The 26,904-nt window shown below is 27.9% G+C and overlaps 1 protein-coding gene across 6 annotated transcripts in view; it reads right to left on the reverse strand.

The window, feature by feature from the left end:
* Rdx (BTB/POZ and MATH domain-containing protein rdx) overlaps window positions 1-26,904 on the reverse strand; it is an 83,203-nt gene that overhangs the window by 13,788 nt on the left and 42,511 nt on the right. The window contains exon 1 of one of the 6 annotated variants that reach the window (XM_074237916.1): window positions 9,773-10,548. The exons of 3 other annotated variants lie outside the window; for them this stretch is intronic. In XM_074237916.1, the coding sequence (XP_074094017.1) occupies window positions 9,773-9,873 (101 nt within the window). In that variant the 5' untranslated portion in view covers window positions 9,874-10,548. Of the gene's footprint in view, window positions 1-9,652; window positions 9,669-9,768; window positions 10,549-26,904 lie in introns of those variants that run through there. 2 more of the 6 variants (XM_074237918.1, XM_074237922.1) reach the window with 2 other exon arrangements.

Here is a 26,904-nt window from a genome sequence, read left to right on the forward strand (position 1 = left end):
AAACTAAATATTTAACTAAAGAAGTTTTTGCCGACGATTTAAATTGCAAACTTAGGTTGAAATTAAAACTTTTGTTCCAACGGATATCGAGAGAGTTAAAAGTTTTAATTTAAGCAGCCATTACTCGACTGTTACCGGTGATAAGACATTATAAGACATTACACTTAACTATAGACCAAAACTACGAGACTAAGTATTATATTACTTGTACTAAATATTACTATACACTATACATCAACTAACGCACAGACTTAATAGAGGGGAGGGGGGATAATTTATAAGATTACTATACTGAGAAATATTTACTCAGATGGTTGATAATTGTTTTAAATTTATAAAGTTACTATTTTTTTTTTTTTTCTTTTTCCTGATAAGCTAATATCTTTTTGTTGTGGGAGTTTCTTTCGTGGAAACCGTGCTGTGATTTTTTTTTATACCAAGTAATTTTATTACGATTGGTGTAATTAATAATTGGACAATTCAATAATTCAGTAGAAGATTTAATTTATTCAAAAAGTTTTTATGAATTAATTAGTTTGTTAGAATTTAAATTTGAATTTATAATAACAGATGGATGTAATTAGAAGATTACGCGCTTTGTGATTGCGATTGGTTATTTACAAGAGATAATTGTAATGATCTAGAAAATAATTCGGTAGATCATTGGATAACATTGTTTGAATAGGTGAAAAATTTAATAGATAATCTGTTTAAATAAAATAAATATTGAAATGATTTTATCTAAAAAATATTAATGAATGTCGATTATATAATTATTGATGATTAATATCAAAGTTAATTAATTTTACATAATTTAAAATAATCTTTAATCTATGGCTTGATGAAGCAATTATGGTAATTTATCATTTATTTTTCGTGACAATTGTAATTATTAAATTATATCAATTGCTAAGTATTTTTGTTATTTAATTACTTGAAAGTTTATGAATAATTTAATCTGTTTCATGAATTTCTATGATATTTTAATTAAAATAATTTTATTCATAATATTTTAATAAATCAAATTATTATTTTAGTCGATGACAATTATTAATTCAATTCATTTAAAATTAATTTTGTGGTAAAATAAACTTTTATATTGGTTGGAAAAATAAAATATTATAATTTTCAATTAGAATTGAATAAAATATTTTACTTTTATCCAGCAATAAAATACTGCGGACTTTCACTTGCGCATTTAATCCACCCACCAGTTCAGTTCAAAGCTTATATTATTCCATCCATTCAGGGAGAGTGTGAGAGTTTAAATGAGCAGAGTAACAATCCGCATATGTATATCCATATTCAAATAACTATACGAATACGTAATAAAAAGCTGCTGAGAGTTTGTGGGATAAAAAATCGAGGAATTCTTAACTGAAAGTTTGTCTAATTATTAAATTTTTTTTTTTTTTTTTTTTTTTTTTTACAAAATTCTGTACACAAAAATTAATTAAATTTTCTGGCTACAATAAATTTTATAAAAAAATCTAATCGTAAAAAATAATTACTCCAATATCTAAAAATTTTTTATTTTCACAAAAAAAAAAATCAGAAAAATTCAAAATAAAATTTTTTAAGCCTACACGGTAAGAATAAGATTACACTGGATATCATCCTAGATTATACTGAGTGACAAAAAATTTCAGATAGTAGCTAGTATAATCCATATTATAATGAGTATAATCCAGATATCACTGAGTATAATCTTGGATAATATTCAGTGTCATTATGTTCTTTCCGTGTAAAAGGCATTTAAAAAATTTTATTTTCAATTTTTTTTTGTTTAGTAAATCTTAAAAATAATTAATTATCATTAATTTTGAGTCATTAGAATTTTTTAAAATAATAACAGATTTTAGAGATTAAATCTAAAAGTAACTAACCAATTTACATAACTCTTTAATTTTTTAATAGGAAAAATCGCCGAGTTTTCACTAAATAAAATAAATCTTCACTTGAATTATAAATAATGAATCTAAAAGGAGTGATAAAAAATAGAAACAGCAATAACTCATTTAGTTTAATAATATTGTGGAGATGGCAGACCGAATGTAAAGGGAAAGTAGAACGGGCTGGTGAAAACAAGGAAGTCGAGTGAAAACGGGCAAAGAAACGGCGATTAAACCTCGGTAATTATAGTTATGCCTCGGTATAGACTTGCCAAATCAACCTGGGGAATATTCCGTCGTCCTCATCATCAGACTCCGCTCAATCTCCTCATCCACTTTGTCGCTGCTTTAAAATTGCATTAACGTCCATTTCATTACATTATTATCTTCCACTTCCACTTTACATTTCACATTTGCCAAGCAATTCAATTAATTATTTTTTTTTCCACATTTAAATATTAATTTAATAAAATCTTCCTATAAAAAATTAATTTCTTGTTCAGAAAAGAAAAAAAAATAATAATAATATTCGTTCAAGGGTAAAATAATTTAAAAGCCGATAAAAATAAAATGATAAGCTACAATTGGTTTAGCTGGCTCTACGTGATTGGCTGGAGTTATCGGTTATTACTTTGTTCTTTTTCTTTGTAACAATTATTATTGTTAGAATATTTTTTTTTTTTTTTTTCATTTTATTTTTTATTCATAATAATAATATTTTTAGTTGAATTGTGAGCAAGTGCACTGATATCACAAGAGTGTAATTTTAATCAGGGCCGAGTTTTGCAGGAAAGTCAGTACACACAACACACGGTGTGTTAAGCCTGCAGCTGGTGTTCTGAGCACCACTTAGTAGAGAGTCAAGGCTAGTTGTATTGGCTTTATCGAGGCAAATGTGATAAGACAAAGGCTAACTCTCTTCAAGGGCAAGCACGAGCCTGAGCTTCGAACCACTGCCGCTGATATTTTACTTTTAACTACTTATATTTTATTCATGCTTCATTCTATTTAATTATAATTTAATTATTAATAAAAAAAAAAACCCCGATAGTTTTGTTGTGCATGACTTTGCAAAGGTAATGAGTCAATTTGTGATGTTTTGATCTGCGGTTTTATCACGGACTGAAGGTCACCGGTTCGATCCCGTCGTTGATTTTTTTTTTTTTTTTTAATAGTGTAGAATAAATTTTTTTTTTTTTATTAATTAACAAAAGCTCGATGCTTGAATATTTTAGTTTTTAATTAATTTAATTTATTCATAGTTTTTTTTTTATTTTAAAAAGATATATTGAAAAGTTAAATGCAAGTAGAAAAAAAATTCTATTATGAAACTGAAGGTCGGAGGTTCGATTCCGGTTTTAATAATTTTTTTTTTTTAATTTTTTTTTATGTAACTTATACTTTTAAGAATTTATTAAGAAAAAAATATTTATTATTAATTAATATTTGAAACTATAATAGTTTTTGAATAATTCAAATATTTAAATAAAATGGGATTTTTTTTTTGACAGTAGATATTTAATGTTTTTGTTTTAGTTTTTTTTTAGAAAAACTATTATTGGAATGACGTAAAAAATAGATAAAAATTAATACTATTAAATTTTTAATTCTGTTTAAAAATTTTTTATAGAACATTATATAAATGTTTTATTATTAAATAAAATTTATTGAATTATTAGTTTGTTTTATAAATAATAAAAAATAAAAATAATTTTTATCCAAACAATTTTTTTTTAAATAAAATATTTTCTATAGAAAAAAAATTATTAAAAAAATTTAAACATTAATTTCATTTTTTACCAAAAAATTTTAAGGATAAAATAAAAAAAAAAAAAAAAAATGCAAACATTTGAGAAAAGTAAAGCGTAAAAGATTAGTCTTTGATAAATCAGGATGAAGTAGACAGTAGGTATAAATCGCGAAGGCAGAAGCTCGAGTGCACTCGCGTGTTGGATTGTGCTCAAGGGAGAGTGAACTGGGATACAAGATATAGGATGGGATTAGAGTTTGAGCAAGTGAGAAAGATAATCGATAGCAACCAATCAATGTATCGAGTTTACCATTATCCGACGATTACCCTCCAGTCGGTGCATCCAGCTCCAAACCGATACTCCCGATACGTCCTTTATTATCACAATACATCAACCGCACACATACATATCGGTACCGATGCAAATGTATATGCAGATATGACTAGACCGGACTTTCCGGTGACCACATCGATAATTTCGCTTTCGACTTGCACTCATGTCTTTATTTGTCATTCAAGTCCCGGTGATAAGAGCTGTACAATAAAAATCCTTTGTTAATAATGTACATTGCCAGATCGATAAGCTAATGGATAATAAATCCAGCTATTAGTCAGTCTCAGTTCTCTGCGAGTAATACTTTAACCGCTACGCATTCGCGATACCCATTCGCTCCCTTGTTTAACCTAATCTCTGACGTCGACGCTTTACAATCATACCATTTATTATTTATCTCAAGTTGTAGGGGACAAAAGGATCCTTGTTCACTGCCATTCGCATTTATTTTACCGATTCTTATTCGATTATCTAGTAGTTAACTTTTATCTTTTTTTACTCACTTAAGTCTATTAGAATTTTATTATTTAAATTAATCACAGATCTAATTAATTAAGCTATTATTTTCTTAATCACTTGTATACTTTTCAATTATTTTTTTTTTTTAAACTCTGAATTACTAAATTATTCTTTTAATTTTCAAAATTGGATTTTTATAAACTTAGTAAGTAATTAAATTTAAAACTGAAAAAAATTTTTTTTTCTTTTTACAGTTTCTAAAAATTTTATTTTTATATTTTTTTGCAAAGAAAAATTTTTTAAATAATAAAAATTTAATCTCAATAATAAAATAGTAATTTGTATTTATACATCATTTGAAAATTGATGAACTGATAAAAATTTTAATAAAAAAAAATTTTAATTTGACATAAATTTTTAATAAAATACTTTTTTGTAATTAAATTAAATTTACTCAGTGTCTATTCCGACAAAATGGCTATCACACTATTAAATGCAACCTAAAAATTTTTTTCGGTTAATTACGGTCCGTCTGTTTTTTCCAAAAAAAATCCGAAACAATAATTTCATTAAACTATATTAAATCATTTATTTATTGATTTAAATTACAGTCCTTGTGTAGCTGACCTTTTTATTAAAAAACCGAACGCCCAGAAAAAAAAACGGTTTTATTTAATGAAATTAGCCCCGAGAAAAAAAAAAAAAAAAGTAAAACAGGTCTTATCGGGCATAAGCTAAATTGATGGCTGATTAAAAATAAATATAGATAACAATGAATTTTATTAATTTTTTTATTATTATCATTATCATTGTTGGAGTTAAGTATTAATATATGTACTAATAATAAGATAAAAAGTGAGTAGACGTTATCTGGATAGTGATAGGTGGATGGGAAAAAAAGCAAAGTTATGTTATCAATAATCCAGTAAAGGATACGACGTAGTTTTCTTAATTAATCACTGTCGTTGTAAACAACGTTGAATATATTAATGCCAGCGGGAAGTCTAAGGAGTTGTCTCATCACCGTATTATATTTTTATTATATTATATACCGCGTACGCGATAACAAATTTCTCAACGAGATCTGCGCTGTACAATGTAACTTGATATGTATATAGGTGCATGAGTATGCATATCAATGTGGATAAATATTTTAGTCTGCTTTCTCGTAAAAACATCCTATATTTTTATAAATATGTTATTTTGATTATTATCATTAAAAAAAATAAATTTGTAAATTTTTAAAATTTATCCTCACAAAAAAAAAAATTTATTTGAGTCAAAAAAATAATTTTTAGAAATATTTTTGTTTTGAATTAAGCAGAAAAATTTTTAAACTAATAAAATTTTTTTTGATTAAATAAATTCAAATTTTTTTGTTATTAAAATTATTTGAAAAAATTTAATTTTCTAGATTTAAATAAAAAAATTTTTGAATTGAGTAATTTTTTAATTTTACTTAATTCAAGTCAGTTTTTTTTTTTAGTGTATTTAAAGAAAAATAATTAGCCCAAGGTTTCCAGTGATAAAATGTCAGTCGCTATAAAAAGTAAGGACGGGTCGCCTGATACTGCTCTAATAACGTGTAAAAGTTCATGTCATATATAAATATATGAGATTGGTAAAGTTAATGTTAATGGTAGTGGTAATGGTATTGTGAGCCACGGGCTAAGACGTCGACTTAGCTTGCGAATTGGCCGTGAGGCCCAAGGTCGGCCGGTATCCCACGTCCTCAGGGTTACTGGCCCCAATGGGCTCTACCTTACATTAGTCTTGTTGTGTGTACACGCAGTTACATTTTGTCGACCGGAGTTTAAATGTTTACTGTAATAACAATGAGGATGAAGATGAGGATAATAACAAGAAATGAGAGTCAAGATAAGAGGCAACAGAAAAATTTTAAATTGTGATGTGCCTTTCTGATTAAGACTCAAGAATCTTCTTCAACTGGCAAGTTTTTTTTAATTTTTCTCAGAAGAATTACTAAAGGTCGAGGGTTCGAAAGATATTCATCTTGGGCTCGAATTTAAAAAAAAATTTTTTTTTAATTAATTTAATTTATATGAAAAATTAAAATGCTAATTTTTTAATTTAGCAGATAATTTTTTTTTTTTTTTTAAATTAAAAACTGTTTTTATGATTTAAAAAAAAAGTTTTAGTTAAAAAAAAAAGAATTTTTGTATTAAATAGTTAATAAAAAATATTTTTATAGTTAAAATAATTTTTTTTTTTAATTAATTTAATTCATAAAAAAAATTCTAATTTTTTAATTTAACGGATAAGTTTTTTTTTTTTTTAAATTAAAAACTGTTTTTATGATTAAAAAAAAAAGTTTTAGTTAAAAAATAAAAATTTTTGGTATTAAATAGTTAAAAAAAAAATTGACTCAATGCAATAAAAACAGATTAAGTAACAAGTTTAAAAAAAAAACCGATCTTTGTTTACAATTATGTAATGTTTAAAACTTCCGTGACATTAAATTATTAAGAGCAATAAAAAAATTTATCAAAGTGTAAAAGAGTAATAAAAGTAATAACAGAAGAAGAAGAAGAAGGGGAGGGGATGAATAAAAAACTAAAGGGAGATTTATAGGATGAGATCGGATGGACGGCCCTGTACCCTTGAAACGAAGGTTGCCGCGAGCGAGGACACTGGCACCCTCTACTCCCCCGACCCCTTTTCTACTCTGGATCAATTCTGGATCTACTATATAATACCGAACTTGTATGAGTGTATTTTCTGTTTTGTCTTCTTCTCTCGCTCTGTATTATATTTTAAGCGCAATTGATGTGTATGTGTGGTACGTTTAATTGAATGCATCATATCAGCGTCAATCAATTTACTTTCACATTTTCATTTTTAACTTGCGTTAGTCATACTATTTTCAGCTAAGACCGTTTTCATTTTTATTTTATCCGAGGATAAAGTATGTAGCGCAGTCAAAATTGGAGTAAATAAATATAAATATAAATAAATAAATAAAAAAATAAAGCGATAAGAGAGCAAGAAGGTCAGGAGAATTTTTCTGACAGCTGCGTCCGGTGGACAAAGGACGCCGGGTTATTTTTTGTCTCGCTCTTGCTTTATGTTACTCGCTACAAGTTTTTAAATATTTATACATTTCTTATCGGTATTTTATTTGCTTTGTTTAATAATCGATACGCCGATAAAGATTGTATCAAGGTGAATATTTTATTAATTAAATATTAATTATAATAATAGAGCTGCACGTGGATTAAACTTAATGGTGACAACGTGACGCGGGTAAGGATATTTTATGTAAAGTTTCCTGCTGACACGTGATTCTAAACAGATCATTGTTATTCAGTTTGTTGTTTATTTTATTAATCCAAAAGTTGTTTCTGTTAATTTGGATATACGAGACATCGTTTCGGTGAATCATTAATTATTAATCAGGAAATATGAGAACAAAGATGAACATTGTGATATCATGTAGCAGACATGTGATCATTTTTAGGTTTGTAATTATAATTGATTGATTAAAATAATTTATCAATCATTTTTAATAATATTTTTTTTGCTGAGATTATTTATGTGAGTAAATAATTTTATTTATTTTTTTAATGATTTTATTTATGTCTTTTTTTGTAATAGATGTTTTATTTATTGTAAATATTTTTGATTTAATGAAAAGTTTTTTTTCTTTTTGATTTTTTTTAATATGTAATAATAACTTATTAAAATTGATTTTTAAAATTTAATTTTGTTAATCAATTTTATGAAATTACAGAAATAAAATCATATCAATTTATTTTGATATTATTTAAAATAAAATACTAAATATAACATTTAATTAAATAGAAAAAATAGAATTTACTGGATAAATAAAGCAAATAATTGAATTGCTATATAATAAAGATTTATAAAAATTAAAAAGTCTAACTTTATGAATTTACTCTAAAAATTGTCTGTAGACAAAAATTTTCAAATGTCTGTCGCACTAATGCTACTCTGTCCACTGATCCCCGTCATCATTCTTCACAACTCATAACCATGAAAAATAACTCAGAGCAGTTTAAATTTTCGTGTCAGTTAAACCGTAAATAACGGACTTGAGGTTACAAGGAGGTCGCTTCGGGTTTAACGTCACTCGATTATTTTCTAAATAAAACCCAATATATTAGAACAGAACCTAAAAACACGGCATGATACTTAAGTTAGCGGACAGACTATTTTTTCTTTTATTTTGAGCACATGGAGTAATTTTTAAATTATGTCAATGCAATCTTTCAAAAGCATTTTTTTTTTATATTAAATTTTTTAATTGTTTTAACAATTTCAGAGTCGTAAAAGACCAAAATAAATCATTCAACATCTGATCTTTAAAATTTTTTCAACAACAAAAAATTAAATTGAATCAAGAGAAAGTCTTAAACCAAAAAAATAATTTTAAAAAGTTTCATACACTGAAAAAAAAAAAAAAAAAATTCTTGGCTAAAGTGTAAATTTTCTTGGCTCAAGAAAATATCAAGGAAGATTGAAAATTTCTTGAATGAAGTCAAAGTCTCTTGAGACAAGATAAATTTCTCAAGCCAATAAAATTTCTTCTTGCTCCAAAATAACTTTTGTTTTCCTTAAAATTTTCTTGACGCAAGAAATTTGTTTTTTGTGTGTAGTCTTGAATCGAGACGATAAATTCTTGAATCAAATAAAATTTTTTTAAACCAAGAAAAATTTCTTAAAAAATTTTTCTACTCAAAAATCAAGGTGAAATTTTTCAAAATAATTTACTTAAATGATTCAAGTAAATTTTGTGTTTCTGTGTACCAAAAAACGATTGCAATTTTATCAAAAATTGTTCAAATAAAAAAATAAAAAAAAAACTCCAAAAATACTGTCAAGTATCTTAAGTACGAAACCCCCCAAATACAAAACGATCTCATAATTCTGATAAACTGGAGATAACAATTAGAAGCAATTTCCACAACCGAAGTTTACCATCGCAGCCCCCCCCCCCCCCCAGACACACACAGAGACCCGTACTGCCCCCGATTGAACTCGATCGCACTCGACCTTAATTGTCACTCACGGTTGAGGCACAAAACCGAGCACAGCACAGCACAGTGCTGTGTTCTGTACACTCTATTCTATGCACTGGATACGAGGGCCGGTATGACCTCATCCGTCTCTCTCTCTCACTCTCTCTGTTGAGGGTTGGGGTTGTTCAGGGTTGCTCACACACCCACTTCCACTTACCACCACATACATCTACCTACAAACATATATTCATTATTATCATTATCTCGGGATTGGATTTGAGTCATCACATAAACATCGGACACGGTATTAAATGTGATATGAGGACAACATACATACCGCGCCAGCGCCATTCTGACATGAGACAGTCCAGATGTAGGCACCGTAAAAGTATCCAGAGAGGTGTCGAGAAGTTTATTGTAAAATCCCACTGGACACATGCGCACCTTTTATTATTATTATTTTTATTTCCCGGCTATCGAAAGCCGATCTTTGACATAATATTTTACAACAACAACAACTGACACCCTTGCTTCGCTTTATCAGCTGTCACTTTTATTATGTTATTTTTTTAAATTATAAACAACTTTATTATTTTTTATTTCAATTATTATTATTATTATTTTTTTACTTGTTTTGTGTTGTTACTTCAATAGTAATTGTACTCACACATCACCTGTCACTTTATCTATCAAGTAAAATCAACATGTCAAGTCTCGGAAATTTTTTTCTTCAAATAAAATAAAAAAAAAAAAAAAACTCGGGAAAAATTTTTTTAAAAAAACCGAGGCGAGCACAAAGAAACGTCACGTCACTTCTGAGCGTCGTTTAACGACCTCCTATTCTGATTCTGATTTTAAAATAACTGATGGTATATTATATGTACAATATATATTTAAAATTATAAATATATATTTATATTTATTTATATATGTATCGTTAATTATTAATTATTTATTAATAATTGTTGCCGTAATAAAAATATATTAGAACAGGACAAAAGTTACAGTTGAGAGTGGTAATGAAATTCTCACGCTGCAGCGAAGCGGCTCGGCGGACTGTGTTGATCACCCGGTGGACCACGAGTCTCGACTCCGACTCCGACCTCGGTAGTGGCACTACTGAGCTCCAACCGACCGTCTCACCGGTTATCCCCACCATAAGCTCACCGAGGTTCTACCGATCGGGCGGCTCCGGACGAGCTCGGGATACGAAATCGTCTCACTCCCGCACCGCGCGACCTCATGTCGCGAACACCGGGCTCCTCGAACCAGGGACGAACCACGGACCACCTTGTCGTTTAAATATTGTCATTTTTATTTTTTTTTTAATGGAAGGGGAAAAAAATTTTTTTTTTTTCAAGATTTTTGGATTTTTTAAATTTTTGGTTTGAGGGTGGGGGTAAATTTATAGGGTGGGGGGTAATGAGGATTCATTTGAATTATGATGGCTGGCTGGGAATGAGGAAGCACGTGCGTGCGCACGTGCGAAGCTGTCGTGTGTGATAAACCGGCGATATTCGCTATAAGCTATTTTTTGAGAAACATTTTTGGGGAATAGAATTTTATTATTGTTTTTTATGGGTTTCTATGGTAAAATTTGGTATCGTTGGAAAAGTCTTGACCTGGAGTTTTGCCTTTTTATCGTTTCATATCATTCTCACCAATAGTCCATTTCTGATGATAAGTATTTAGGCTGCATTCGAAAATGCTCTATCTCTAAATACATAATTAAAAAATTAACTTTTATCTTATAAAATATTGACATTTTTAAAGATATAAGCTCATCCCGATGTTACACTCATCGAGACCTTTCATTTGAGCACCCACATCAATTTTTCATATATTTATATATTTTATATATATGGATATATGGAAAATATATAAAAAATGCATGTGGGTACTCAAATGAAAGCTCTTGATAAGCGTAACATCAGAATGAACTTACATTTCTAAAAAAATTTATTTTGAAAAATTTATCTGGAAAAAGTTTTGAAAAATTAAATTTATTTTATCGAAAAAAAAAATTTTTTTTTAATTCTTTAGATTGTTTGCAATGAATAACTATACAAAGAAAAAGAACATGCAACATATTTTGAAGTACAATGTGACATATAATAGAGTATCTATAGATTAGACCAAAAGCCTCGTAAGTTGTTTGATGCAAGTACGCAAGGACGAGTACGTTAAACAAGACAGAAGGTCATGTATTATGTTAAAGGCATGTCAAACAGTACTTGTTAGCGTTTTAAAGACGCATCAATGCTCTCAATGTAATGGTAATGATAATCATTACCGTTATTAACCGTATACTTTATTCAGTTTATTTTTCAATGTGGAAAAAATGTAAATACTATTTAATTACTCAAATTTTATGAATACAATACTATTTTCTTATGTAAATATTTTTCTAGAAAAATTTAACGTTAGAAAAAAAATAAAATGGTCATATGTAACTTTTCGACAAAAGTTAGTATCAAAAATTTTAGACAGGTGGCGCATGATCACTAAATCTTCTCGCTACTAAAGAGTTAAGTTCTGAAATATACATAATGGTTTTCTGATACTTTTTTTTTTTATTTCAAGCAAATCATAAAACAATTTTAGTTTAATATGAAATGTTAATTGACGTACAGATTAAAAAAAATTAATTTTCCCTAAATTTGGACATAAAAACGTTTAAGAAATTTTTATTTTTAAATTCATTGTAATTATCTATTAAAACAATATCAATTTAACAATCGATCGAATCTCTGAATATACTTTAAATCACATTACATAATTAAAAATACTCCTGTAAATTTTAATTGATCACTTCTATTCTCATCCCACTTAATCCGCAAATGAATATTATTAATGATATTATTTTATTAATTATCACCGGCAAAATTTATTTCCGATCCATACGAATTTACCCAATCCTTACATACACAATAATATATGCAACCAACCGAAGTAAGAATACATGTATATATGAATAGATGTATAGATATATACAAGTATAGAATCAACTACATCAGGTCACGTAACTTTCTCGAGTCTAAAACGCCGGCTCGAACAGAATTAATTCATTTGGTTACGTCATTTTGTTGTCTACTAAACTCTCACTCAATTTAAATCTCGTTATTTTTATTCTAACTATTTTCTCTTCACTTCTATTTCAATTTATAATCTGGGATTAGTAATTTTATTTAATTGCAAATGATTATTTACAAATCGACAAAAGTAATATACATTAGAAAAAATACAGAAAGTAATTGAGTTTTAAGTTGGATGGAGAATTCAAAATTTTATTAAGAGAATGTAAGTAAAAGTGACGACGGTCAACAACGAAATGGCCGCGGCAGGCAAAATGGGAGCGAGTTTGTGTCAAAATAATAAAATAGTTGGTATAGGTTATTTAGCAAGCAGCTTGATATTATTATTATCATCATCATTTTTATTATTATTATTATTTATTTATTTTTTTATTGGACGTGCTTTCTAAAGCCTATTTACTGAATATGAAAGAACGAACGAACGAAACTAAACGTAAAGTAAAGGTGGGTTGCGCCAACGGCCAAATGTGAGAGTGTGCAGTGGTGGTGGTTTGTCCAAGCATCTGCAGCCAAACTCGACTAGAGAAAGGGTGAATGTGCCAATGCCCTTCCCTTATATATTTATATATGTAAAGAGAGATATAGAGATAAGACCAGTATTGCTATTGCTATATTTATACATATAAATATAAAATATATTGCTACCACTAATACGCTGCTACATACTGCTTAACTTCTTTCTTTCTCTTTAATTTTGTTCTCAATACTCCCTGGCTCCCCGATGGAATATTACTTCAAGCAATATACCAGTCTGCAGAACATATATGAATGCTCGTATGTTTTATAAGTATTTTGCGGAGGTGAAACTGTTTCTATTCGCAAAATAATGTCTCAACCGATCTCGGTTGTCCTATTTTAAAACTTAGTAGCTTAAAAAATTTTTAACCTGATTTTTTTCGGTAATGTTGCAGTTTTTATTACTGCAAATAAGTAATTTGATTTTTTTTTTTTTTAGAAAATTTGATTATTAAGATTGTACTTAGTGAAAATGAGATGAAGAAATACTAGTGGGATTTTTATTATTAATTTAATAATTTATCATATTATATTAAATTTAAAAAATAATTTGGGATTAGAAAACGATGCTCTTTTGATCTAAAAAAATATTAAGATAATTTTCTTGGTTCAAGTTAACCTTTTCAGTGCAGCTTCGTGCTTAAGGCATGCAATAAATACATTCTATGTCAACAGTATTCGAATTGAGAGTTGGTTATATATTTCAGCAATCATATTATGAAATATTAATCATAATCTTTGTAACAAATATCAATTTTGTTATTATTGCTGATGGTTTGTATTTTTTTAAATTATTTAATTTTTTTTTATACACTAAAAAAATCAAAACAAAAATTGCAATATGAAAACACACGCGAACAAATAAAAAAAAAAAAAAAAAAAAAAAAAATGTAATACTTTCCCGTAAATAATTAGCGATTGGCAAGCAAGGTGTGCATGGAGCTTCCCACCGCGGATAGTAAATAGTAGACAGGAGGTTCGCATGTCAGCCAGCAAAAGTGCTAGTGCAAGTGAGCGGGAGAGAGTCCTACCCACTATCATTATTATTGTTTAAATTATTAAAATAATAATAATAATTTTAAAATTATTATTATTATTATTATTATTATTAGTATCCAGAAAACAAAATCGTACGAAATGCCGTACCCAGCGCTAATACTCAAACAAAACTCGGTACAGTACGAATACAAACTCGAGCGGTACCAAATATATATGATAGTGTATAATAGTAGTGAGATATATCGACCAGGAGCTAGAAGCGCAAGAACAGAGAGTACAGCCACGAGCACACCCGTTCTATCCCGTGACCTGACCTCGTCTGAACCCTCCATTCCACCGGCAGTCAGTTCGCCCTAACACAATCACCTCCACGTAACCTCGTACACCCTCCACCCTCGTCACTCTTCACCCCCTTTTCCGCTCTTGCTCCCGCCTCCGTTTCCTCTCTTCTCCGCTCCTCTTCTCTCCTCTGAACCAACTCCTATCCTTGTACTCTCATCTGGTCCTATCGTATCCTATATAATACCCACTACCACCACTCGACGTTTCCAACGCTTCCCAGTCCTACACGAACCATTATTTATATACAGGGTGTCTCTGAAGTGGCGGGAGTAATTGTTGGGGTCGATAGAGAAAAAAATACTGAATCGAAAGTTCCTGAGCCAAAAATTTTTTTGGGCCATAGAATTTGAGTTATGAATTAAAAACGATAGCCAATCAGAAGCGCGCTATTCGAGAAATGAAAATGAGCGGGGAAGTAGAGGAGACGCGAGAGTGAGATGCTGCAATAGCAGCTTACTCGCTCACACAAAGCCGAGCATGAGAGGGGATTGTGACGCTATGAGCCGAGTACGTAAGTGTGAATGAGTGGATGTATGAGGTCGCAAGCGGACGGCTTAATGTATGAGTGTGTGTCCGTGTATCGCAGCATTATTGGAGGCGTTGTAACGCTGAATTAAAGCTAACCGGGTACTCTAAGACAGAGGAAAAATTTTTATTTTTATTTTTATTCGAAAAAATTTAAAAAAAAAATAAAAAGGCCCAAGATTTAACCAGACCCACAGAAACGGAGAGTAAATTTTTAATTCTCATTTATTTTGCTGGGGATTATTTTCAAATACAAAAAAAAAAAAAAGGCTAAGATTCAACTGGAATCCAAAAGAGATGGATGAAAAAATTTTATTTTTTATTTTTAATCAGCAAAATTATTTTTCTTTAAAAAAGAGCCCAATCTCGACTGGAGCAAAAAAATGATTGAAAAATTTTATTATTAATTTTCAATCAACAAAATTATTATAAAAAAATAAATGGGCCCAAGTCTCAACCGGACCCAAACAAACGGATAAAAATTTTTATTACTTACTTAATTTGCTGGAAATTATCTTTAAAAACGAAAAAATGCCCAAGACTCGATCGGATCCAAAAAAATAACAGTACAAAAATTTTTTTCCTTATTTTCAATCAGCAAAATTGTTTCTTTTAAAAAAGGCCCAATCTCGACTGGAGCAAAAAAATGATTAAAAATTTTATTATTAATTTTCAATCAACAAAATTATTTAAAAAAAAAATAGTCCGCAGACTCAACCGGACCCAAACAAACAGATAGATAGTTTTAATTACTTATTTATTTTGATGGGAATTATTTTAAAAACGAAGAAAATCGCCCAAGACTCGACCGGACCCAAAAAAAAAAATAAATTGAAAAATTTTGTTTTCATTTTCAATCAGCCAAATTAATTTCTTTTCGAAACAAGGCCCAATCTCAAACAGACTAAGAGAAACTAATTAAAAAATTTTATTTTTTATTATTAATCAAATATTATTTAAAAAAGAAAATAAGCCACAGATTTAACCGGACTTAAACAAACGGATAGAAAATTTTTATTACTTACTTAATTTGCTGGAAATTATCTTTAAAAACGAAAAAATGCCCAAGACTCCATCAGACCGAAAGGGAGATGAATAAAAAAATTTTACTATTTATTTTTAATCATCATAATTAACTTTTTTATAATAAAAGGCTCAATTTCGACCGGACCCAGAAAAAATGATCCAAAAATTTTATTTTTTATTGTTGATCATCAAAACTAATTAAAAAACAAATGAGGCCCTAGACTCAACTGGACCCAAACAAACGGATAAATAATTTTTATTACTTATTTATTTTGCAGGAAATTATTTTTGAAAACGATAAAAATGCCCTAGACTCGACCAGACCCGAAATAAAATAAATTGAAAATCTTTGTTTTTCTATTTTTAATCAGCAAAATTATTTTCCTTTGAAAAAGGGCCTGATCTCGACTGGAGCAAGAAAAAATAATTGAAAAGTTTTATAATGAATTTTTAATCAACAAAATTTTTTAAAAAAAGAAAATAGGCCCCAGACTTAACTGGACCCAAACAAACGGAAAGAAAACTTTTATTCCTGTTTTTTTGTTGGGAATTATTTTTCGAAACAAAAAAATTGCCCAAGACTCGACCGGACCCGAAAAAGATAAATCGAAAAATTTTATTTCTAAATATTAATTAACTAAATTATTAAGAAAAAAAAATAGACCCAAGACGCAGCAGGACCCAAATAAACGGATAGAATTTTTTTTATTACTTGATCACCAAGATTAATTTTCCTTGAAAAGAAAGGCCCAATCTCAAACAGACTTCGAATAACTGATTGAAAAATTTTATTATCAATTATTAATTAACAACATTATTCTTAAAAAAAAATTAATAGGCCCCAGACTCAATCGGACCCAAACAAACGGATCGAAAACTTTTATTTCCCATTCATTTTGCTAGGAATTATTTTTAAAAACGAAAAAATGCCCAAGACTCGACCAGAGCCAAGAATAGAAGAATGCAAAAAAATTTATTTTCTCTTTTCAATAACAAACAAAAATTTATTGAACAAAAATCAGCCTAATCTTGACAAGACGATAAAAAACTGATTGAAAAAATTTATTATCAATTATTAATTGACAAAATTATTTCAAAAAAGAAAATAGGCCCCAGACTCAACCGGACCAAAACGAACAGATAGAAAATTTTTATTACTTATTTCTTATGCTCGGAATAATTTTTGAAAACAGAAGGAATTGCCCAAGACTCAACCGGACCCAACCAAACGGATGGAAAACTTTCATTTCTCATTTATTTTGCTGGGAATTATTCTGTAAAATAATTTTTCAATTAATCGTCAGGTAAAATGTCAAAAAATAAATTAAAACAAACATTGAACTCAAGTCCCAATAATTTTGATATTTTAATTAAAATTATTTTTTAATTAATTGACAGGTAAAATGTCAAATAAGGAATTGAAAAAAAAATCGCTCTCGAGTCCTGATAATTTTGATATTTTTATTAAAATTATTTATCAGTTAATTAACAGGTAAAATGTCAACTAATAAATTAAAAAAAAATTGAACTCAAGTCCGAATAATTTTGATATTTTAATTGAAATTATTTATCAGTTAATTGACAGGTAAAATGTAAAAAAATATACTAAAAAAAAATCGCTCTCGAGTCCTGATAATTTTGATATTATTATTAAAATTATTAATCACTTAATCAACAAGCGAAATGTCAAATGATAAATTAAAAAAAAATTGAACTCAAGTCCGAATAATTTTGATATTTTTAATAGAATTATCTATCAGTGAATTAACAGGTAGAATGTCAAATTATAAATTAAGAAAAAAATTGAACTCAAGTCCGAATAATTTTGATATTTTTATTAGAATTATCTATCAGTGAATTAACAGGTAGAGTGTCAAATTATAAATTAAGAAAAAAATTGAACTCAAGTCCGAATAATTTTGATATTTTTATTAGAATTATCTATCAGTGAATTAACAGGTAGAGTGTCAAATTATAAATTAAGAAAAAAATTGAACTCAAGTCCGAATAATTTTGATATTTTTATTAGAATTATCTATCGGTGAATTAACAGGTAGAATGTCAAATTATAAATTAAGAAAAAAATTGAACTCAAGTCCGAACAATTTTGATATTTTTATAAAAATTATTTTTTAATTAATTGACAGGTAAATAAATAATAAATTAAAAAAAAAAAAATTGAACTCAGGTCCTGATAATTTTGATATTTTAATTAAAGTTGTTTATCAATCAATTGACTGTTAAAATCCTGAATAATAAATTAAAAATAAATCGCACTCATGTTCTCATAATTTTGATCTTATAATTGAAATAAATTTCTAATGAATTGACGGGTAAAATCCCAAGTATCAAATTAAGTAGTAATCGCACCCAAGCCCTGATAATTTTGATATTTTAATTTAAATTATTTATCACTTAATTGATAGGTAAAATGTCAAATGATAAATTAACAAAACATTGAATTCAAGTCCTTATAATTTTGATATTTCAATTTAAATATTCTTTTTATTCACTGACAGGTAAAATGTCGAAGAAAATATGAAAAAGAAATGGCATTCACGTTTTAGTAATTTTGATATTTTAGTTTCCCTTTTTCTTAGCAAAGAAATCATTTCAAAAAAATCTACAGGTGTTTCGGCAGTTCAAGGATAACTTTACTTTAATGTTATTAGTTTGCATTCACATCATTACACTTTACTCCTTTTATTAAGCAAACGTGAATGTAAAAATTCGGCGGTCTTAAGGTCGACTATTACTACTTAGTTTCCTCTAGTACTCATTCGATTAATAATTCTGATGACTTTCATGCTTTTTACTACGTGCAAGAGGTTCCATCCTTTCTGTTTGCAACTAATCTTTGGCTTACTACAAATTGCGGAGGAGAATCCTCACATGACGGTGAACCGTAATTTTCAGAACAAGTGGAAAATCAACATGTGGGGAGGAATAATCGGCGACACTGTGCTACTATACGAATTACCGGAAACCATGAACGTAAGTTTAATTAAAAATTTACACAATTAAAAAATTTCGCGCTTCAGAAAATTTTCTCCACTCAGTTTACCGTTAAAACTTCAATGTAAAATTCTTCGACACTTTGCAAATATTGAAATTATTCGAATAATATTTTTGTGTTTGAAAATAAGATTTTTATTTTTGTAAATTAATTCTTTATAATACCTAATTTTTCATAAAAATTCTTTGGAAGAGTTTTTCTTTCTTAATTTGTTAAAATAAAGGAAAATTTTCTGGGGTAACTTCTGTTGTTGATGCGAAAATATTTCGAAAAATTCGTTCAAATAATTTTTCATTAAAATTGGAAAAATCCCTACGAGTAAACTTCGTTTTATCTGTTAAAATTTTAGAAAATTATTTTTAAAATTTTTAACAAAATTTCCCTTTGGTTTAAATTAAAGAAATTTTTAACTCCCTGATTTTCTCACTTTCACAGTCGAAATTTTTCGTTATTACAGAGTGCTCAGTATCTCTTGTTTTTGGGAGGAAATTTACCCCAGCTTCTAGCAGGAGTTAATCCTCAACCGACGTGGTTTCAACAGGATGGTGCGCCGTGCCACTCATCTGGGGACATAACCAATTTCTTAAATGCCCAGTATGGCCAACAGTGGCTGGGGAGGTATGGTCCAGTGAGATGGCCACCAAGATCACCAGACTTGACTCCGCTCGATTACTACTTGTGGGGTTTCATGAAGGAAGGGGTATATTTTGATGAACCTGCAGATCAAATGGAAACAATGGCAAGGATCATGGCTGCACGAGAACTAATAACGCCGGAAATCCTGCAGTGTGTTCGGGAAAACCTTTTGGAGCGGTGTCATCGGTGCTTAGAAAGGAATGGAGGCCATTTTGAGAACCTTATGGATTAATGATTTTTTTTTTTTTTTAATTTACAAATTCTCAATCAATTTTATTATACAGATTTTTGTTATTTTTGTTATTTTATTGTTTTTTTTTATTTTTGAGAATTTGATAATAAAGTTCATAATTTTAGTACAGAAAAGGAATTTTGTTATTTGAGGTTTTACCTATCAATGAATTAATGAATAATCTTAATCAGAATATGAAAATTATCAGGACTTGAGTGCAATTATTTTTGAATTTTTTTATTTGACAATTAACCTGTCAATTAATTAGAAAATAATTTAAATTAAAATATCGAAATTATTAGGACTTGAGTTCAATGTTTCTTTTAATTAATTTTTTGAAATTTTACCTGTCAATTAATGGAAAACTAATTTTAATTAAAATATCAAAATTATCACGTCGTGATTGCAATTTCTTTTTTATTTTTTTATTTGACATTTTACCTGTCAATTAATTAAAAAATAATTTTAATTTAAATATCAAAACTATCAGGATTTGAGTGCAATTTTTTTAAATTTTTTTACTTGGAATTTTACTTGTCAATTAATTGAAAAATAATTTTAATTAAAATATCAAAATTATCAGCTCGTAATTGCTATTTCTTTTTGATTTTTTTCTTGGAAATTTAACTGTCAATTGAATAGGAAATAATTTTAATTAAAATTCCAGAATTATCAAGACTGAGGACTGATTTTTTCTTTAATTTTTTGATTTGACTTTTTACCAGTTAATTAATTGAAAAATAATATTAATTGAAATTTTAAAATTATCAGGTTTTGAATGGAATTTTTTTCAAATTTGTTTACTTGGAATTTTACCTGTTAATCAATAGAAAAATAATTTTAATTAAAATATCAAAATTATCAGGTCGTGATTGCTATTTCTTTTTGATTTTTTTCTTGGAATTTTATCTGTTAATCAATTAAAAAACAATTTTAATCAAAATTTTAAAATTATCAGGTCGTGATTGCAATTTCTTTCTAAATTTTTTATTTGACTTTTAACCTGTCAATTAATTGAAAAATAATTTTGATCAAAATATCGAAACTATCAGGTTTTGAGTGCAATTTCTTTTTTATTTTTGTATTTGACATTTTACCTGTCAATTAATTGAAAAATAATTTTAATTAAAATTTTCAAATTATCAGGTCGTGATTGCAATTTCTTTTTTATTTTTTTATTTGACATTTTACCTGTCAATTAATTGAAAAATAATTTTAATTAAAATATCAAAATTATCAGGTCGTGATTGCTATTTCTTTTTGATTTTTTTCTTGGAAATTTAACTGTCAATTGAATAGGAAATAATTTTAATTGAAATTCCAGAATTATTAAGACTGAGGACTGATTTTTTCTTTAATTTTTTTATTTGACTTTTTACCGGTCAATTAATTGAAAAATAATTTCAACTAAAATTTTAAAATTATCAGGTCGTGATTGCAATTTCTATTTTATTTTTCTATTTGACATTTTACCTGTCAATTAATTGAAAAATAATTTTAATCAAAATATCGAAATTATCAGGTTTTGAGTGCAATTTTTTCAAATTTGTTTACTTGGAATTTTACCTGTTAATCAATCAAAAATAATTTTAATTAAAATATAAAAATTATCAGGTCGTGATTGCAATTTCTTTTTTATTTTTGCATTTGACATTTTACCGGTCAATTACTCGAGTAAATATTTTGATTACAATATCAAGGACTTGAGTGCAAGTTCTTTTCAATTCTTTTATTCAAGATTTTACTAGTCAATTAATCAATCAGTAATTCTAATCAAAATAATCAAATTGTCAGAACTTGAGAACAATTCTATGTTAATTTTTTCATTTGAGATTTTACCTGTCAATTTTTCGACATCTAAATTCGATTACAATAATAAATCCATCAGGACGAATGTAATTTCTGTATTTCAGATTTTACATGTCAATTGATTAATTAATAATTTTAATTTAAATAATTAAATTATCAGTAGTTGAGTACAATTTCTTGTTAATTTTTTGATTTTAGACTGTACTTGTAGATTGATCAATCATTAATTTTAATTGAAATAATAAAAAAATTATCACGTCTTGAGGGCAATTCCTTTTTAATTTGTTATTCGAGATTTTGCTAGTCAATTTATTAATTAATAATTTTAATTTGAATTTTGGTGATTTTCTAATTATTTAAATTTATTGACGCTAACAAAATCAAGAAAAAAATTCTTCAATCCTTTTACTTAGGTCCAGTCGACTCTTGTGCCTTCTTTTAAAAATCATTCTTTATTCGTCAAAAGTAAATAATAAAAAGTTTCCAATGTCTTTTCGAGGTCGAGACAAGTCTTGGCCATTCTTTTCGTTCTCCATAATTTCCCTTCCAATTCAAATGAAAAAATAAAAATTTCTTATACGTTCATTCGGCTACGGTTGAGTCTAGGGCCTCATTTGTTTTTTTAATTAGTTTTGATGATCAACAATAAAAATAAAATTTTTGGATCATTTTTTCTGGGTCCGGTCGAAATTGAGCCTTTTATTATAAAAAAGTTAATTATGATGATTAAAAATGAATAGTAAAATTTTTTATTCATCTCCCTTTCGGTCTGATGGAGTCTTGAGCATTTTTTCGTTTTTAAAGATAATTTCCAGCAAATTAAGTAAGTAATAAAAATTTTCTATCCGTTTGTTTAAGTCCGGTTAAGTCTGTGGCTTATTTTCTTTTTTAAATAATATTTGATTAATAATAAAAATAAAATTTTTTAATTAGTTTCTCTTAGTCTGTTTGAGATTGGGCCTTGTTTCGAAAAGAAATTAATTTGGCTGATTGAAAATGAAAACAAAATTTTTCAATTTATTTTTTTTTTTGGGTCCGGTCGAGTCTTGGGCGATTTTCTTCGTTTTTTAAAATAATTCCCATCAAAATAAATAAGTAATTAAAACTATCTATCTGTTTGTTTGGGTCCGGTTGAGTCTGCGGACTATTTTTTTTTTAAATAATTTTGTTGATTGAAAATTAATAATAAAATTTTTTAATCATTTTTTTGCTCCAGTCGAGATTGGGCCTTTTTTTAAAAGAAACAATTTTGCTGATTGAAAATAAGGAAAAATTTTTGTACTGTTATTTTTTTGGATCCGATCGAGTCTTGGGCATTTTTTTCGTTTTTAAAGATAATTTCCAGCAAATTAAGTAAGTAATAAAAATTTTTATCCGTTTGTTTGGGTCCGGTTGAGACTTGGGCCCATTTATTTTTTTATAATAATTTTGTTGATTGAAAATTAATAATAAAATTTTTCAATCATTTTTCTTGCTCCAGTCGAGATTGGGCTCTTTTTTAAAGAAAAATAATTTTGCTGATTAACAATAAAAATAAAATTTTTTTCATCCATCTCTTTTTGGATTCCAGTTGAATCTTAGCCTTTTTTTTTTTTTTTTGTATTTGAAAATAATCCCCAGCAAAATAAATGAGAATTAAAAATTTACTCTCCGTTTCTGTGGGTCTGGTTAAATCTTGGGCCTTTTTATTTTTTTTTATTAAATTTTTTCGAATAAAAATAAAAATTAAAATTTTTTCCTCTGTCTTAGAGTACCCGGTTAGCTTTAATTCAGCGTTACAACGCCTCCAATAATGCTGCGATACACGGACACACACTCATACATTAAGCCGTCCGCTTGCGACCTCATACATCCACTCATTCACACTTACGTACTCGGCTCATAGCGTCACAATCCCCTCTCATGCTCGGCTTTGTGTGAGCGAGTAAGCTGCTATTGCAGCATCTCACTCTCGCGTCTCCTCTACTTCCCCGCTCATTTTCATTTCTCGAATAGCGCGCTTCTGATTGGCTATCGTTTTTAATTCATAACTCAAATTCTATGGCCCAAAAAAATTTTTGGCTCAGGAACTTTCGATTCAGTATTTTTTTCTCTATCGACCCCAACAATTACTCCCGCCACTTCAGAGACACCCTGTATAATAGTTTAGTTGTATACAATATTAACGTTTCTAAGTGGAACAACCTTCTAAATGACAAATGCCTCTCTATTCTTCTTCTGTTTAACTCTTAACTAATATAAATAAAACGTTTACATTTTATTTGTTTATTTTTTTCATCTAAAGCTCTGAAAAAAATTTTTATAAATGGCCACTTTTTAATTTTTCCAAAAAAGTTACTTGAGTCAAGAAATTTTTTTTTTTTTTTTTTTTTTTTAAATCTAAATGATGTTAATCTAGGTATAAATGTGCGTTGCATATGTATAGCTAGTGGTAACTAGAATTGGAAAGCTTTTGTTAAGGATAGTTTGGAATTAGTTAGCCACAAGCCGTCGTAAAACCACAACATGTATGCCCAGTATACTATCAAAAAAGCATTTTCATGGAAAACCAATCTTTCACATTTCAACTTTAACTCACATTTATATTGCGCACACATATGCTGGGATAAATGATAAATTACGATACAAATTGGAATTTACTAGAATTTAATTTAAAATAAAATTAAATAATTTTATTATTTTTTTCTAAAAGATATTTTTCAAACTGATAATTATTCACCAAAAAAAAAAGTATTTATTATTTGGGTCAAAAATAATAATTTTGATTATAGTCTTCATTTTATAACCATGAAATAATTATTTTAGTCAGTTAAAAAAAATTTTTTTAGTATGAAAAAAGTATACAAGGACCTAAAACACGAGTTTTTACGATGAAAAAAATGAAACAAAGGGTGCATAATTGTAACCATCTATTTTTGGTCGTAAAAATAATTGTTCTTGTTTTTAAAATCTTATAATCTTTTAAAATTACAGCAGTGTGACTGATAAAATTACTAAAAATTTATTTTGAAGCTTTTCAAAAGAATAAAGTCAAAGTTAAACAGAATAATTAATTTGTCTGAAAAAATAAAAATATTATTTTCTTTCCTGGAGATAAAAAAGCTCTAGAATTCTGTCCTTTGATAAAAATACTAAATTTTAATAAAATGAAACCCTCGTGAATGTTGAGCCAAAAAAAAGGGTCGTCGAGACAATGCTTTAATCTTGAATTAAGCATCTCTGTATAATCGCGGCAATTATAATGCGAATACAAAATACAACGACCGAGACAATATTTCACTGGGCTGTAAATTAGCGAACATATATAAGAACATACAGAACATACACGTACAGTATATATTATTATAATTTATCGTGAATTTTATCCCGTTACCAAAGTAATTATCGTTTTAAAAGTGGCCTCGGTAATTATCAATGAATTATCTCAAGATAAAACCATTCACGGAAATACTCAAAAAGACTCCCTCTCCCCCTTTTTACATTTTTCGTGGACATCCACCGTACATCACCAAAATACCATGTAAATAATAAACGAAATATATTATGGATACTTTCATTATCGAGAAAGTTTTTGGAGCTTTAATAATTCCCTCGCATGCGACCTCATGTAATGGTTTCATTTTTACTTGCATTTTTTATCCTCCCGGTAAACTTACAAGTTGCCAAGTAAAGAGGACAGAGTAATAAATTTTTTTTATTACACATTTTACAACTTTGTAATCAATGTTACATTTCATATGTTAAATATAAATATTATTTACGCTGGCAATAAAAACAATATTATTCATTTTATTTATATGACCGTAAATATCGTGACATTATAATGCTGTGTAATGGTATTTTAAATTCAATTTAATGCTTAAATATCACTGTTACATTATGCAACTATATCGAGGGCAAATCTAACCAGAAGAAGTTGAATTTACGACATATTATTGAAGAACTTTTTATTTTTTCCGACTTATCTTTTTATTAAAATTTTTTTTAAGTTCAAAAGTCAAAAAAATAATTTTCTAAAAAATTTTATTGCTGTAAAATATTTAATAAAATATTAAATTCAATAAAATTAAAAGGAAATTCCTACAGTTTGGATATATTAACTGTAAACAGAGCTCTCAACGTCTCAAATTAAAAGATCTAGGTTTGAATCTCAGGTAGGACAATTTAAGTTTTAAAAAATTAATAAGCTACAAAAAAAAAAAAAAAAAAGGTCAATATTTATGTAAAAATCTAATGGCAAATCTCCAAAAAAAAATCTACAATAAATGAAACAAACAAATTCTCTTTAGTCTTTAAATTATATTACAAACAGTTCATGAGACTTTTAAATGACACATGACACTTAAGCGGCATTTATTTATTCAGAAACACTTGGCATCGTTTCATCGTACATTAAAGTCTATATTACAAATTTGTGGGCCAAGAATTTTCTTTTAATTATTCATGACCGGTTAAGTTTTTAGTTTAAGGTTTTAAAGAGCCTATTAAATTTATTTTGGTAGCTAACTCTTTCTTGATTAACGCCGACTGCAATTATTATTGGTATTGTCATTATTAATTAATAGTTAGACATTGTCATAACGGTCGCATTAATATAATAGGGTCAAAGTCAAGATGGAAGAGATCCGATACGGATTATGCTCAACTCGGTCAAGGCGGAGGAGTCTCAAGTGCTTCATAGGACACTCGCACGGTGAATAGACTTTATTAATTTATTATTGTTAATTTTATTGTCATGCTCTTTTAATCTGTTTCATTTTTAATTGTTTGTTTACTCATTTTACTACAAACTATTTTTTTTATCCGTCATTATCATTAAATTTAAAGACTTAACTACTAATTATTAAGCAATGAGAAATTAATTTTAATATAAAAAATTTTTAATTGTAGATTTTCTCTCTCTATTAAAAAAAAATAAGTGTAAAGGAAGCCAAAATTACATAAAATCGAGCAACAAGGCCCCTGGGAGTGGTTGAAAAAGGAAAAGTCCAAAGTGATGTTTAAAATTTTCCAGCAACTCGCAAGATTTCCTCAGAGAGCCGGTCTTTATTCCCCCAACTGTGTTTATTTATATACAAATCTATCTTATTCGCGCAGTTATTTTCCTTGAGTGGAAAAAAATAAATTCCCTTCTTTCTAGACAGTCGCTCTAATGTAAATATTTAAAGCCCACTCACACTTTTCTCGGCTATAGACACTAGGAAGAAGTAAGAAAATCGATAAACCTTTATTTCTATATTAAGAATTCAAATTTTTATGAGATCAATTACTGA

This window comes from Cotesia typhae, unplaced genomic scaffold (assembly GCF_013202065.1).
Source record: "Cotesia typhae breed Kobodo isofemale line unplaced genomic scaffold, CoteBio_Ctyphae contig_22, whole genome shotgun sequence".
In the NCBI taxonomy this organism is placed as follows: domain Eukaryota; kingdom Metazoa; phylum Arthropoda; class Insecta; order Hymenoptera; family Braconidae; genus Cotesia; species Cotesia typhae.